Source organism: Gymnoscopelus microlampas (assembly GCF_963454915.1).
Source record: "Gymnoscopelus microlampas genome assembly, chromosome: 6".
NCBI lineage: Eukaryota > Metazoa > Chordata > Actinopteri > Myctophiformes > Myctophidae > Gymnoscopelus > Gymnoscopelus microlampas.
In genome coordinates this window covers 39,335,229-39,352,584 of record NC_139943.1, presented here as the reverse complement: position 1 = coordinate 39,352,584, position 17,356 = coordinate 39,335,229, and the positions used below count along the sequence as shown (strand labels likewise).

Sequence of the window (17,356 nt, the reverse complement as noted above, 5' to 3'; positions counted from 1 at the left end):
TTCTAAATAACTAGCACTTTTACAGATTTTTCAAAAATGTTCAAAAATAGCATACAAGCTGTGAGCTTGTAAATGCGGAGACGACAAGATTAACAAAAATAAGGTTGGCCAAAATATAACGTTCTAACATTTTTTAATCAGAAATTAACACAAGTTTGGAAGCTAAACTAAGGAAACACAACAGGCCAAGAACTTAAGAAACTGTTTAACTGGCTATGCCTTCCATGAAGGCTCTGGCAGCTCTCCCTTGGTGTTGTTACTAGCTCAAGCCAAACTGGGACTCCACACCTCCTCCCTTTTTATAACGGGTGAGCCACACCCAGAACACAGATTAGCAATGAACAGTCGATTAGCTAATCTACACATGTCCTATTACTCAGCTAGTGGTACAACACATATGCCTCCCATTTTGTTCACACATAAAACTCCTCAAAAAAGGTTCGGAAAGGTAACTTCAGTCGCGATTATTTCTCCCCTTCAATAATGCCAATTAGTATTGTATTTTATATTGTTGTTATCATTGTTTAGTGACCTTTACAACAAGGTATAACTTGTAAGGATTGTGCAATCATGGAATGAGCAACACAGCTAAACGTGTGGGTAGCTCCCTCCAAAAATGTGCCAAAATCCCCCACTGTGCTTCTGTTGGTACTGTATGCGCTCTCATTTTGAGTGACCTGCCAGTCTTTGACAGAGATCTGTCTGTGGTAGGCTACCGTTGTGCAAATCGTACTAGTATTGTTGGCACTCTGCGTAACGGACCCCCTCCTGTGCTCGCATGTGTCTCCTCTCTATCTGTCCTTGGCGTGCCTGAGTAGCAGGAGATGTTTGTGACATTTGATGTTCCACTGAAATATTGAATCTAGCTTTTTTACTCTGTTCCTTTCTTTTTGTCTAGTTTTTTTATTTTATCCCCCAGCAGGGCTGAGTGTGTGTGTGTGTGTGTGTGTGTGTGTGTGTGTGTGTGTGTGTGTGTGTGTGTGTGTGTGTGTGTGTGTGTGTGTGTGTGTGTGTGTGTGTGTGTGTGTGTGTGTGTGTGTGTGTGTGTGTGTGTGTGTGTGTGTGTGTGTGTGTGCACGCATGTGCGAGCGTGAAAAAAAGTATTTAGCTAATCTTCCAAACTGTAAGCCCGATCAGCGCAACATGTCTTGTGCATGCTGGAAGCCACTCAAATAGGCATTGTGGTGGTCCTATGCCAACCCATTTTACATTTCAGCCAATAGGTCAATCAAAATGGCCCATTTCGTCCAACTAGATTTCACATTTATCTTCAAAACACACTTTTTGCTACTTAAAGATTTTGACCAAAACTCACACAGGAAAGATAATAATTCCCACATGTTGGGAATGGCTCGTTTAGAGATTTGTAAGTTGAGTCTAATAATGGACCCGGGCGGTAGAGCGCTTGCATGGGAAATGCATCATGAGAATTATAGGAACACAGAGAATGGATGAAATGGACAGAATAGGGGATTTTCTATGTCAACATGGGTTGTATCATAATTATTGTTTCTATAGACTATCTATGATAAATGCATCAACAGCCTGTTCCCTTTAAGAGGTTTAAAACAATAATACTTCATGATGGCTGGCAGTTAAAGTACCCACTCCAAGTGGTGCACTCAAGTGTGTGCTGGTATACACTTCTCTGAGTAGAGTGCATTTGAATACTAACAAGGTTTAGTTCTATGCATGCAAGGAAATATAAACACTTTTCTGTGCTAGTTGTTGCTTATGTACATTACAACATGCAAAGCCTTGCATGCTCTTTCGCCAGCCGTACATTGATAACTCTTTTCACCAGACCCTTTTCTGGTAATGGAGGCATGAATCAGAGAGTAGAAAGTACTTGTTTTGAGCCTGTAGTTGTAGCCTGATAAACCACCCCGGTCGTGGAAATCACATTTAATTTGACTTCTGCTGAAATCAAATGAAATGTGATTTCCACGACCGGGATGGTTTACCACGCTACTGTAGTTGCACCTCCCACCTACATTACAGTATTGTACTTATTTATTTGACGTGCAGGCACCCCACAGCTCCCTGTGGAAACAATTGTCTCAGCGACAAGTAGACCACGGTGCAGTGGAAAATGTTACTTCATATGAATGACCTGCATGTACTGTATTAGTGGAAAACTACCCAGATTTCCACTCGGCGAATAACAAATATGATTCACTGTGTCAACTCGTCACGGCGGCCACTGAGTGGACAGTATGATCAGATCAAATGGCGCAAGAAACATATACTCTTAGGGGGGAGTAGTGAAACCGTGGCAGTGTGCACTGTGAAATTGTTACCCATTTTACAATAGAGATCGATTGATATTTTTGTAAATTCGGCTGTCATGCACCTGTTTCTAGCTTCCAAAATACAATGGGCCCGATTCACGAAGCTGTTTACGCCCATATTGTGAGTGTAAACAGCTTTATGGTCTTAAATGGGGGCGTGGAGCAATGCAAAGAATCTTCCATATGAACGCACCACTGGCCTTCAGGCAAAAATGAGGAACAACTGTGATCCGCACATATCAGGGATTTACACACGCCTTTGTGAATTGCACAGCGTTTTTTGCATAGAGAAAATACACCCTCCTTTAGACATTTAATTTACACCCATATATACACTGATATTTACGACCAGCTTAGTGAATCGGGCCCATTGTCACAGAGCTCATGAAGACTCCTATAACACGGTGATCAACACAGACAAATTAACGTCATAAACGCTGTTCTGTTCGTTCTTGTTGTCCTCATAATATGAGGAAAACAAGAAAGAACAGAACAGCGTTTACAAAGTTAATTTGACATATTATGTCTGCAGTGGGACGTGGGGATCGCAAGATAACCCTGGCTAACCTCTAGATGTATAGAGCTGACTGGCTACTTAAAGTACAGCGCTCAGCAAAGGAGCTGCGTTGTTCCATAAAATGTATCAGGACTTCACATGGGGGGGAAAGGGAGGAACGCCATAGACGTGCTAACGCTAAGCATAGGTGTCCAATCAAGTCCTGCAGCTGACTTCTGTATACAGTAGTCTCAGCTGTGGTGGGACATTCCTGACTTTATCATCATCTTCTTCTACGAGGAGTCCACTGCATTTACTGTACGTCACACAACTGAACAAACTGCTAGATGTAACGATGGGATCTAATATGTGTTGAGGCAGGATTAGTGCTTGATCATTACACGATGTCTGAGACAATTCACCACTTATTTAAATTTATTAGGAAGCAAGCCCAAATAACCACTACCAAAAAACCAAAAACTACCAATATTTACAAGCAACTTTACAGAAAAACAAGCCCAAAGTCGCTTATAATAGGCAGACATGGCAACACTGGTTGTGATTCCCCATATCCATCACATGCAAACATAAAGCGTGTGTAGGGTTTGTCACGGATGATGGCCTAGTCAGATTTATAGTGTCTGATAGGATTTGGTTGTATGTTGTCTGTATGCCTGCCAATATGAAGTTGGTTAAAACATTTTTTTTTAATGCACATCACATTTTAGACTCACCTGATAGAAAGAGCTCTTACCTTAAGTTCCTTTAGTCCCAGAATATGTGAATTTCAATTAAATTCAACTCTCAGTTGGATAGACCAGGTACAGCAGTTTCTCAGTGAGCACATTTACACAAGGCCCAGTTACAGTACCTCCAAATGCATCCAAATCCGAAGCTGTGATTTGGCTGTGAATGTGATTTATAAAAAAAACTAAAGTTACGACTCACTCAATTATTGCAATAATCTCATCAATATAACTTTCATTTGTCAATAATGTAATTTGAAACGATCATGTTCATGACGTGAAGAAATATCATGGAGGAGGTCAAGTTATTTATACACGAGGCCCAAGGAATCCACACTGAAGGCCTGCAGTGTCTGTGGACAAAGGCTGTTGTGATGCTGCAAGAAAGGACAGTGGGTCGGGGAGCGGTGTTTGTGTAGTCGGATGATTAAGAGCCAGGGCCTCTCTCTCTGTCGCTCTGTTTTACTGCCTACAAACATGCTCTCGTAAATATGAAGGGGCTGCAGGCAGAGTGCTCTGAGGTCAATGGAGCATGGGTTGTACACAATGGTGTGTGTGTGTGTGTGTGTGTGTGTGTGTGCACGTGTGTGTGTGCACGTGTGCACGTGTGTGTGCGTGCGCGTGCACGTGAGTGTGCGTGTCTTCCTGCCTTTCAAGAAGCCACTTGAAAAAGGACAGTAAGATAGAGCAGCAACAACTGACCACAGTACTCATATGACAGTTGTTCTGTTTACAAGGTAGTATAATATACAATCTGACTAGAGTACTGTCTGATACTGTTTATGTTGTATCCATTGTAGGCGGCCAGTCTTTGTTTACAGCACATCTAACAACTTGAACCCTAGCATCCCTATTCTAGGGGAACATTCGACGAAAATAGGCAGCACATCTACAAGCACACGTTGTGAGCCTGTAGATTTACTATTTTAGCTGAGTTTTGGTGTAGAGTGATTAAAAAGGGCGGAACAAGTGCAGCGCTGACCCGGTCAAGTTTACTAAGTATAGAGCCGAGTATAAGGGAGTACTTCTGTGTGTTGTGTCTTGTGTCTTTGACTCATTGTCATAGGGGAGCGCCAAAATTACATTGTCTTTATTTGTTTCCAATTGGGCCATTGTTGTACAAAAAACACACATTTAATACATTTTAACAATGTTTGACGTTAAAGCTACAATATGTACCATACCGCTTTATGTCCGTTGTCTCTCTCCCGACGGAGAGAGGTAATTGCAACGATGTCCGAACTACAATAAAGGTGCCCCATGTGTATAAACATACTCTACCATACAGATTAAATACACACACTTTAGTCATTCAATTAAATTATAACAACAACATATATTTATTAAATACAATATGAAATTAATTGTTTGTCACCTCTCATCTGCTACTCATTACCATTCCTGTATGGGACACTTCTAAAAGGCATCTGAGATGCATCTGGTGAAATCACAAGCATTGTCTAGACTAGAGCGGCTGCGATCAGTTTCGGCAGTCTGTATAGCAGCTGGAACACGACAAAGCTGCTTTTTAGAGCAGCATCGGTTTTGAGAGTAGCGGATACCTTGTTTGCATACATGTCAGAATGCTGTGTCCTGCAGAGGTCCCAAATTTAAAGGACATAGCCTGGAAACGTGGATTTGAGTTTATGTATGTGTTTGTTTGTGCTTTTGTTTATTTTCCTCTATCTTGGTGAACATTTTTCTGTTCCAACTTTGGCCATTTGGTCTGCACTGTAAATCACAGGAATCACTGCTGTAAAAAAAGAAACACACTCACAAAACAAACAGGAAAAAAAGAAGAACTCTATGTGCCTGAACTTGTTTAAACCTCACCTTTGCTGTGACTGTCCTTAGGTGTTATATCAATGGGCGGAGGCCTGGGACAGGTGGGGCATGATTGGTTAAATGAGGAAGTGTAGGCCTACAGAGTATGTGTTTTCCGCATTATTTTACTTTACCAGCTCCCCTCAAACAGACATCAACATTCAAACAAGAAGTATTCAAATAATTGGACTTTAACAAAGACATCTCACACCCTATTTAAGTTGTTGGTTACATTAAAGACTCCTTTTCCAGGAGAGTTTCAGCTTGGGGTTAGGCCTATCTACTATGTTCTAGAAGAGAACTGCAAAAATCTATTGGCTAATTGGCTAAAAGTTTCAGTCATAACTCTATTCTTTTTAAGTGAGAGCTCTGTCTACTTTCACACTTTTTGCTGCTGTGTTCAAAGCTCATCCATATACAGTAGCAATGGGGTAAACAGTATTTGAACCCCTTTGGTGTTCCTGTGAATTATACACGGCACTGCAAGATATTTCAGTATCCATTTATAAGGGCTTTGACACTTGCTCCTCGGCAGTTCTCAGTGTTATGTTGAAATGGGTGCAGTGAGAGGTGTGGCCCGGTGCGGAGGTCAGCCACCATATGTTTGCTAAGTTTCCACCAGCCCTCATCATCTCCATGTATGCCCTCACCTACTCTATAATCATATCTCATTTTATCTACAGCTCCTTCCTTGTTTGCTCACGTTTTCACACGTTGGTTTATGAAACAAAATGTGTACATTGTACAAACGATGGAATATTTTTTTCGACTGTGTGGAAATGACACACGTCAAATCAACCATGACCTACCTTCACTGGCATCAGCATTTTGTTGGCACTCTCTTGCGTAACACAGCCAAGACCATGACGCTTGCACTGCACTTTCCCTGCCCATGACAGCATAGTTACATGCAGTACACCTGCACCTTGAAGCTGAGACTACGGTGAAAGTGAAAGGAGCTTTAGAAAGCAAACTTTCACTTGATTAATTACCAATCCCTGTGACTTGTCAAGTTACAGTGCTTGCATTGCGTTTGAAACATTTCATCATCTTAGCAAAATGCTAGCATCACAGTTGTGGGCAATATATAGCATTGCAGATTTGTTGTCTAATTCGGTCAAAATTTTAGATCACATGGAAGATTAGCTACTAGAGGAGCTCTTAGTCTCCTTTTTGGTCTTATAAAAACATGTATTCATTTTTCTCTGACTCTCAAGAAGAGTGAATTAAATCCATAAATTCCATCCATCCAAGGTTGACGTTTGCAATGTTGAATCATAAATGGCTTTAAGATCATATCCGGAGTTGCTGATAGAGGTATGCAAACAAGGCTGGTCGCCTTGTTACAGTACCCGCCAAGCCATACTAGTCCAAATTTCTAAATGTTTCAATTTCTTGCTCTGTAGTGGAGAGTGGCTTTTAATGTGCATGGATGCTTCCAAGTCTTAATACTGTATGTCTTGTGTCTGTGTTTCAGGGCTCTCTGCATACCCAGCGTGTTCCTCGTCTCCCCACGGCCTCTGAGGACATGGACTAGCCTGGTGCGTGTGTGTATGACACTGACAGTACCATGGCCGTCAGATGGCTGCTCAACAACCCTCAGTGAAAATACAGAAAGTATGTTCAACACGTTTCCCTTCCATGAACATTAAACACAAAATTAAATTGCATTATAGTTACTAGAGGAGAAGAAGGTAAAACATCCGCACACTGGTTTAAAGCTCCCAAAACATATTTTACTTAATGCCGCAATGTTTAGACCTTATAGGTCTTCATCAGGCAAATACTGTATAGCCACCGTATTTGCCTGATGAAGACCTATAAGGTTGAAACGGTCGCCAATTTTTTAAATACGTTTTGGAGCTTTAAACCATTGTGCGGATGTTTTACCTTCTTCTCCTTGTTTCTATTCTTGATGTCCAGCACCTGGCCTAAATACAGATACAAGATATGCACACAATTTCCTCTGTGAATTTTAGTTAGTAGAACCATTTCTTGTTGTTGCTGACTGATAGCTACAAAGTTGGATTAAAAAACAAAACATAGGCCTCTTTTGCCTGGATTGGTTTTCTGTTTCTGGTTAACTTAACATGGACGATTGTACAAAATATTTGTGATTAGATTTTTACTTGCATGCTTTTATTAGTTATGTATTATTATTATTATTATTATTATTAATAATATTTATTATTAATATTTGTATTATAAACCACACTAGTTGGACAGTACTACGATTCTTTGGCCCACATTGAGCTGGATCAGACAAAGAAAAATGGTGTGTAGGATGAGTCTTGAGTCATAATGACCTCCCACAGGAGTTCTCAGGGGAACCTGTGAGGTCATGATTTATAACATTCAGCTATTTCAATGTCTCTTTCCCCAGCGCTAGTCACCGCTTTTTGCTCTACAAAGCAATATCATGATTCACACTTTGTGAACCACCTATTATTCTCTTCGTAGTTAAGCGTCCTCCCCAGGGGAGAGCTTAATGATGCGCTTGTATTATCACCACCGTCCTACAAAGAGCAGAGATTGGCTTATAGACTGACACACATTATATCTCCCTAAATTGAAGCGGTGTCATTAAGATGTAAATACGTATGTTGTTTTTGTTTTGATGTTATAAACATCAAGTTACAGTTAATCACTTCAACCCTATATAATCTGTTGACCGGGGTCCCCCAGAGGTTCTGTACTTGGTCACCTCCTTTTTTCCCTCTACAACAAATCTGTTTGCCGATCTACAAGCTCACAACGTGTGAGTGACGTGTTGTCTCAAAATCTTAGCCTGTTATGACATGCCCAGAATAGGAATGCTATGGTTCCTGTGGTTAAGAAATAAAATAGTTAAAATGTAAACGGTTCAAATACTATTTGGTGTGACTGTGTGAGTTACATGTGACATTGTAGAGCCCTGTATTATTGTGGTCGTCTGATTGGCTACACCTAAAGCCAGATTTATACAGCGTTGCATGACGGTGACACTTGCCAACAAGAACCGATTTTCAAGCTAACAACGCATTGAATCAATGGAGTATAAATGAAGATGAACTGCTCTGTGTTTCCTCGACCTACCACCATGTCTGAGGCTCTCTCAAATGCTCCGTGATACACAACGCATGCAACACAATGCAAATGGCTGGCAGTAACTAGGTCGGCAAAAACTACAGCTTAAGTGCAGCTTTGGCTCATAAATAATGCATATGATGAAGACAAAAGTTGCTGGGTCTTGAACATTTTCTCTCTGCCAAGGCATTGCTCACAGTGCGGTGAGCAGTGCTCACCACACATCCCTTATTTGAGGTGCTGGGTTAGAAGGGATCATGAAGGATAGAATAAAGCCCGCGCACTCAGAGTTTTGACCTGACGAAGAGCCTTGGCTCCAAACGTCGTCAATAAACTGGAGCATGAGTGCGCAGGCTTTATTCTGTTCTCTTTATAAACACTGATGATTTTACTGTACCAGCCTTCTTGAGATGGGGCTCCACAATAATGCAACACACAATAACGTTTAGACTCCTCTATGAGGGGACATTTTCAAGGCTTTCGGGACTCTTTTATTTCTCCAGTAGTTAACATTCACCCTGTCCTGTTCATGCTGTTACCACCAATGCCCATCTATGAGAAATGGTTAAACATGACAGACAGACGACTAACACACTGCGGTGTCAGGTGGGACTGTGGGACAACAGCTTATGGTCATTCTAAAACTGTGCTTCTCAAACTTTTTCAAGTCAAGGACCCCCAAATTGATACGTATTTGGCCGCGGACCCCCATCTGAAAACGTTTTTTTTTGTAAGCAAAGATTTGTGTTAAAAATGTTCAAAAATAGCTGATCTACAAGTTCTATGAGCTTGTATATCTGCTATTTTTGAATAGCCAAAGTGTAATATATGATTAAAGTGGTCAAACTCATTGTGATATTAACTAATTATGCTGGAGACCCCCTGGTACCTAAGAACCAATGTTCTAGGATGTCTGTAAGCTGTTCCCACCCAGCAGGGAGTGCTCCTTTTGGTTCACGTAAGAACCGTTTTGGTCTACCGCGGCTTGACAACTAGGCCGGTGCGCTCGTCGTTGTGTGTGAGGCCATGGGCTGCGCGCCACGGGTGATCGCTTGCTAGCCTAGTTGTCCCTATTCTGGGATGAACATTCTGTGAAAATAGCTGATCTACAAGCTCAAAACGCATCACAACGCGTTGTGAATTTGTAAAGGAGGGAACCTAGTGTAGACCCCTGGGGGACTCCGGTCAATGAAGTATATATCCTGTAGGGTTTAAGTGTTTAAAAAGTCATGTATTTGTTGTAAAATATTGCTTGCACGTACAGTACACTGTACTCAGGATGTTGAGCGAACCAAAACGAGCGCTCCTCCTTAGTTCAACAGGTTACACGCACGCATCTAAAACCACAGAATGTCAATGAACCTGTGGGTGTTTGTTTTCTCCGCTGACGATGCTATGCACTCTTCTCCAACGCCCACACACAGCCCCACGTGGAGAGGAAAGTATGCATATGCTCCCACAGCAGACGCCAGGCTGTGTGTGTGTGTGTGTGTGTGTGTGTGTGTGTGTGTGTGTGTGTGTGTGTGTGTGTGTGTGTGTGTGTGTGTGTGTGTGTGTGTGTGTGTGTGTGTGTGTGTGTGTGTGTGTGTGTGTGTGTGTCACGGACAGTGAAAGTGTTGTTTATGACAGTGGTTCCTTTTTTTGATCTCTCTGGACCACCAGCATATTTAGAACAATCCTCAAGGACCACACCACCCTACTTTCCCCCACAAAAATCATATTTAGAATATAAGAAGGAGTTTCTATTAAGTATAAATAAAGTACATCAAGCCCTTAACAGTCGTTATTTTATTTCAAGCTTAAAAAAACAATGTGTTTTCATAAATTTGACGGACTCAGTGACTCATATTATTTAAACATAATTTTTGATATATTCAACGGGTACAATATATTTGTACCTTTTTAAAAAAAAGCATTTAAAAATGTTTTCCCATGGACCACCTGTAATTATGCCATGGACCACTAGTGGTCTGTGAACCACTGGTTGAGAAACAGTGGTACTGTATGTGACCTTGCAGGCATGGAATGTGTTTGTTGTTGATGATCAGAGTCCCGGCGTGGCGTAGTCATGATGTAAACATGTTGTGTAGCTAGGGAGGAGGGGGGGGGGGGGGAGTGGGACACACACAAAAAAAGCCTCCAGAACATCACACTCTGCTGACCAAACAACAATGACTCATCCTTCCTCACTCGCACACACAAACACACACCTCCATCAGCTAGCCCAGAGTGCTGATGTGGGGGCGATGATGCTGGATCACACCCAGCAAGCAACCCTTGGTTGACCCCGGGACAGCAGGAAGCGGTTAATGTTGTCATGAGCAGCACAGGCTGTGGGCCAGAGACCGCCGGGCCAGGCAGGTGTGTCCTGGATAAGGCCTTATTGTTGATACTCCGTCTTCTTTGGGAACTTTTGATATAATGTTATGACCACTGGTGAGAGCTATGAGGAACGGTGTGTGGGAGTGGGAGTGGGACCGCGCTTCACAAAGCACCGTGACGAAGCATTACAAATCAGTAGGTGCCAGGCAGAGGCCGTTGACGAGGCGGCAAAAGAACGATCACATCCAGTGACTATTCTTCTTTTTTTTTTTCTGGCAAGGGTTCGTGAGTGATCGACTGATAGCTGCCGGTCTGTTACTGACGTCACTGACCCGTTTATGTCCTTTTTTTATCCTGCCGTGTCTGTCTGTCTGTCTGTCTCTCCAGATGAGAACGTGAAGGCTGGCGTCCACCAAGGCCACCGCTGCACCCTGGGCAGCACACACACATGATCACATGACTCTGGACATGGACGCGGTCCTGTCAGACTTTGTTCGGTCCACAGGGGCGGAACCGGGTCTGGCTAGAGACCTGCTGGAAGGTAGGCCACACGTTTACTGGCATGTGTGCATTCAAGACTAGACACTATGGCCGATCTATAAGCTCACAAGGCGGTGCATCACGATGTGTAGTGAGCTTGTAGATCGGCTATTTCTTAAACGTTTTTTTTACATTTATGGAAAAAGTCTTTTTTAGTCTTTTAAGAATAATAATTATTCCATGACCCCAAAATGGAGTCCCGACCCATGATTTGGGAACCACTGCTATAAGACATCTTCTATCTCGGCTACGATCGGTGGGAATTAACAATATTATTAGCTGCTCCCTGTGGACAGGAGGGGAGAGGAGAGGAGAGGCCTGCAGCAGTGAGCCAGCCCGCTGATTTAGAGGCTAGTGTGACAGCTTTACGAGTGCACTCCCCATGGAGAGCTTTGTGCCCATTCAATGGAACTCATTGAGGAGTGGCGAGCTACTGGCACTCGCACAGCTTATGTACAGTACCCTGCCCGCCCAGGAAGGGACGGATGAAGAGCAAAAAGTGCATACAGCTACAGAAAACTGACCATATGTACGGTCAATGGAACTAGCTACCATTAATACAAACAGCGCTGTGGTCTTTTTCCCCCCCAAGTTACGAAAAGTACACTAAATCTGCATTTTAATACAATCTTATCCAATTACATATTTATCATAAATAAGTGGATTCCATTAGATTTCCCATCTGGCCAACTGTCGTGTAAACGTTATAAATGAAATAATTCTACATTGTTTTCTAGATTTTGTGAGTGCGGATCTAATATTGTTTACCATAGGGCATTGTCATCCTTTTTACCAGAACAAAAAGGTGTACCACTGAAGACTTCGGCCCCAATAAGCTTTGCATCAAGGCTGTTTAATACTCTGAAGTGTCTGTTGATGATGATGACTGACAAAAATAATAGGCTCTCAAACGAAGAAAGTCTGTATTTGTCAGGGGATAAACACTTGTTTTATGAGTATGAAACAGCCTTTGGAGAGTATGAAACAGCCTTTGAGGAGTATGAAACAGCCTTTTAGGAGTATGAAACAGCGTTTGGGGTATGAAATCATCATAGTGTGTGAGTGAGCAATGCAGGAAATAGTCTGTGCCTGTCCTGAGAGCTCTTTCTCTGACTCTGCACCCATTGTCTGGTGGTGGCCGCATAAAATGAGTGATAGGACTGGGTAATCACCCAAGCTCTCTGTCTCTCTCTTTTGCATTCTGTCTTGCTCTCTCCGTCTGTCTCTGTCTATCTGGCCTCTATTTTGTGGTTTCCCTTTGGCACTCAGCCACAGGGGCACTCTGGACAGGCTAACACACCTAAACAAGACAAAGCACTTGGGGAGAATGGCCCTGGACAATCCAATTCAAGCAGTCAATATCATAGCTGCTTATTTCCGGCGTTAGCCTGCCTGGCTAGCATCAGTAGGCTGCTCTGTGCCCCTCTGGTCTGACTGAGGGAGAGGAGCAGAGACACTGACATGCTGAGAAGTGTGTTGACAGCTCATGCGGTGCTGCCCCCTGGAGGCATATTTATGCACTGAATCTCTACACCATGGCCAGTAAATAGTTTTGATTTGCTTTGAGTTAATTGAGGCAGGATATTGGAACAGGTCAACAATGCATCACTGAGGCACCACTCTTAATGAGGAAGTTTTTTTTATAGTGTTAATAATCTCTTTTGTGTTTGGAAGAAGGAAATGGCGTTTCCTCTAAGGCTCATTAGTATATGCGTCCTTATGGATTCATTTAACAATCTCAGTTTACGGAATAAACCCCAATTTCCCTTGCAGTTGAACAGTTCAGTTTCGTTCATTTTACATGAATGCTTTAGCATGACTTCTGCTGTCCGTGTTGGAAACATTCCCATGCACACGGGGAATAGGGTTCATTTTCATCTTGAAATGAGAAAACTTGGATCAATTGTGAGCTCAGTGCAGGTACAGTACGATTTTTCCATAATGGACTAACTAATGCACTTACATACTATATGGTACAGATGAGTATTCCTGTGGCTTTTGCCGACATCAGCCCTTTTTAATCGAACGGGAAGCTAAACGGAGATGGAATTCCGCCACTGAAGGCCGAAACAATGCTTTTTACTCACTTAATTGATTGGAGGCTAATGTCGGACAGGTTATATAGACCATGCATTAGGGTGCTGGGTGGCCGTAAGACGGACCCCTAAAATGTATTCTCATGTTTGACCAGCTCAACCAAAGTGAGACACACAAGGAGGAATTGGTTTTGCATTGACTGACGTGGTTAAGTGGGTATGATTGGTGGTGCCAGGTTTCACGTGCACATACACTGCCAAGACCATGCCTCTTGAGGGCTGGAGAATAGAGGACAACTTCCTCTGCAGACGGGGAGTCAATTAATCTGTCTCTCTCTCTCTGTCTCGCTCTCTCTCTCTCTCTCACACGCATGCTCACATTACACCACCAGCATACACATTACTGCATCTGTGCCCTCTAGATGTTTTTGATGTCGCTTGGTGTGTGCCTCTTCGGAGACGGTGTGTCGATCCCATGGCATGGCGAGACAGCCCTCGGAGTTATAATAAGACCCAGACTGGTGTCTCCTAAACCTGCAGGGATTTCTGTCACAGAGAGATGACACCCAGAGGAGACAGCCGTGCACGCGCGAGCGTGTGTGTCGGTGTGTGTGTACTGTATGTAGGTTTGTGCCTGTGTGTTTCTCTCTCAGGCACAATGTACATACAGTATTGCAGTCTCTCTGAGGCATGTTTACTGTAGGTTTCATGAACACAGGAATGTGACATTAGCTCGTGGTTGCACACATTTTATAGCAGGGTGCCGGTGAAGATTTTTTTCTACACAGAACTTGAACGTTGATTCATCGACACGTTGTGTTTCTGTGTTGCTTACAGGTAGTGGTGAACAGTAACTAAGAACATTTTACTTGAGTACTGTACTTATTTTTGGATTTTTTTTTGCAAGCTGATGACTTTCACTCATTTTGAATAGAAATATTGTACTTTTGACTCCAGTACATTTCTAGGAAGGGACTCTTGGGACGGAAACTTACAGAAAATATTATGAATTAACCACTTGGGCCTTATTTCAAATGTAATGATCTACAAGCTCACAACGCGTTGCAGTCTGCAGCTTGTAAATCTGCTATTTTCTGGACCACGTATGGAAATCGTGCTTTACTTACTTTACTTTATTTGTTTATTTACGGACAGTGCACGTTAATGAACATTCATACATGTACAAGAATTCAATCAATTGAACATGATCTCATGTAAATTTTGCTAGAAGCAAAAACAGAAAATACTTACATACATACCTAATTTAAGCCTAACTAACAACCTAAAATACCTACTATAAAGTCTAATACCTAACCAATAGAATATCTAAAGCCTATGTTGACATATCCAAGATTTTAAATGTATCGATGGTCACATGTTTGAGACATTTTTATCCATTGTTTTAGTTGTGTTTTAAAGGTACACAGGGTGGGGCTTTGTAATTTGCACTTTTGAGTACTTGGAGTATTTACTTGAGTATTATACTTTGTCCACCACTGCTTACAGGTAAAAACTGGGACCTGAGTGCCGCTCTTAATGACTATGAGCAGCTCAGGCAGGTCCACACTGCCAACCTGCCGCAGGTCTTCAACGAGGGCCGCTACTTCGCCAAGCAGCCGGAGGCGAGGGACACGCCCACCCATGTCAACAAGGCTGACAGGCTGTGTGCACAGAAGCAAGAGGATGCTTCACAAGGTATAGCCTGTCTGTGTCGACCTCACACTGTACATTCCTAGGTCCCTGCTGGGGTTCATTTATTAACTGTCTGAGTTAAATTAACCCATTAAGGCCAGAGGTTCCGATTCTACAAAATGTCTTCTAAATCCTAACAGTTTTCTGAAAAACGTATGTTACTATTATCAGTGGTTCTCAAACTTTTTCATGTCAAGGACCTCCAAAATGATATGTATTTGGCTGCCGACCGACCCCCATCTGAAAATATTACACAGATGCGTTCCCGGTTTTGATGGATTAAAGCTGCAATCCATAACATTTTGGGGGTGAATAAATCGTCATTTTAACCAATCCGTATGGTAGCGCAGTGGTTCTCGAACTTTTTCATGTCAAGGACCTCTAAATGAATATGTACCGTATTTGGCCACGGACCCCCATCTGAAAAAAAAATGTTGTGCCAGGGAACCCCATACAAGATTTGTGTTTTCATTTTTTATATTCCAGTAGAGGTTCTTGCTACAGTAAGTGGGTAAACTGATTGTGATGCTATATTAACAAATTTAGCTGGGGACCCCCTTGAACCCCCTCAAGGACCACTGGCGGTCCCCGGACACCACTTTCAGAACCACTGTAGTTAGAGTTTGTTAATACAATACAACTAACACGACTGCATTGGGTAGAGGTGGTCTCCCTGCTCTTCTGTTCAGACATGTATACATCCTGTGGTCAGGTAGAACCACTACTGGTTGACAAGATGTATTGCATGAAGCTCAAAGGGTAATATCTCAAGCCTTCTAATGCTGCACGATCAATGCATCTGTGAACTCCACAAACGTACCATTGCTCTGCACATTCACGTGTTTGGTTCGTTTGCTTCTGAGCAATCGCAGTTGCAATTTCAATCCCACTTACACGATGTAAAGCAAAGCACGCTATTAAATCAATATTCACATCATACAACTCAATTTGTGTTATCTATATTACTCATTGACAGTGCGCTGTCCCCGTTACTATAGTAACCCAACACGGCACGTGTTGATGGAGGCAGAAACACAGCAATAGCCGTATGACAGAGAGCATATGACATAAAGTTTTCAAGCTAAAGAAACATTGAGGAAAATCTTTGTGTGCTCATACTGAAAAAGGAGCACATCCCAGTATGAATCATCATCCTAGGATTCATATTGTGCACGCATTGGCATCGTTGCTGCACCGCAAGGTAACACTATACAACCCTCCACAACCACCCCAAACATGAGTAAAAAAATCCAATATGATTTAGCCTGAAAAGGCAGCAGTTCATAAACCTCAATAACGCAAATATTACAGAAGAGATTACAGAAACGATCAAGGCACTTGGATAAAAAATGTTGGCTACAGTCAGTCAACACAAATCGAGGGGTTTAAAACAACATGATGTCGAATGAGTCGAGACTGAATGTCATACAAAGGTGTCACTCATCGAAAATGGCAGATTCACTACTCCACTATTTGTCAAATTGCGATGTTGTGAGCTTGTAGATCAGCTGAGCAACGACAAAACATAAATTAAGCTTCAACCTTAAACTGTCAATAGGCTGGTGTTCTTGGCCAAAGGACGTAAAGTACAGTAGTACAGTTTACAGTAATTATTTATTCTAAAGCTGTACATTTACATTGAAATGTTTCATGTTCAGCATAATTTAATCACTTTGATTAACTGTTCTAAAATAATGAGAGGAAAAGAGACCCAGTACTTGGATATACAGTGTTTTTTAGGTCAAGCACTTTATATTATCAGTTCAAAGCCATGTCTAGACAGCAAGCGTCTCAGATGCATTTTTACTCTTATCAAAGTTGCAATGAATGTTTTTATTGAAAAAATAAGAATTGTGATCTCAATTTGTAGGGAGAAAGATCGTGACTCACATTTTAGCAGGAATCATGAAGCCCTAGTGCCTCCTCAAACGGGCAGCCCGTTAAGCCCAATTTATGCTTGACTGTGTCGTGCGACGAATAGCTCAGCGGTAGAACTTCTCGTTCGGCAGACACAGGTTTCGAATCCTTGGCCATTAATCTTACAGATTGCGGCTTTAACACGGAGGACTCGGCTGTGCGTCATCACTAGGGGTGTGCCGATATATCGTCCCGCGATATATCGCGATACGTTTTCGCGACGATATGTATCGTTTTGGGGGAAAAAAATATCGTTTTTGAAATTTTTTTTTTTTTTTTTTTTTACAATCATAATAATCAGGCATGCAAACGGCCCCGAAGTGAAAAGAGTGACAACATGTTTTTTTTTTCGGGTCAGGTGTCACACTATTTGGATTGAAAACGGCTATTGTAGCTGAAAAGCTACAAGTTTGCATGTCTGAATAA

The 17,356-nt window shown here is 42.2% G+C and overlaps 1 protein-coding gene across 2 annotated transcripts in view; it reads left to right on the top strand.

The window, feature by feature from the left end:
- The window catches only part of otud7a (OTU deubiquitinase 7A), a 64,954-nt gene that overhangs the window by 20,503 nt on the left and 27,095 nt on the right, over nucleotides 1–17,356 (top strand). For both annotated transcript variants that reach the window (XM_084059919.1, XM_084059920.1), the window contains exons 2-4: nucleotides 6,835–6,974; nucleotides 11,133–11,286; nucleotides 14,828–15,016. In XM_084059919.1, the coding sequence (XP_083916045.1) occupies nucleotides 11,202–11,286; nucleotides 14,828–15,016 (274 nt within the window). In that variant the 5' untranslated portion in view covers nucleotides 6,835–6,974; nucleotides 11,133–11,201. The remainder of the gene's footprint in view (nucleotides 1–6,834; nucleotides 6,975–11,132; nucleotides 11,287–14,827; nucleotides 15,017–17,356) is intronic.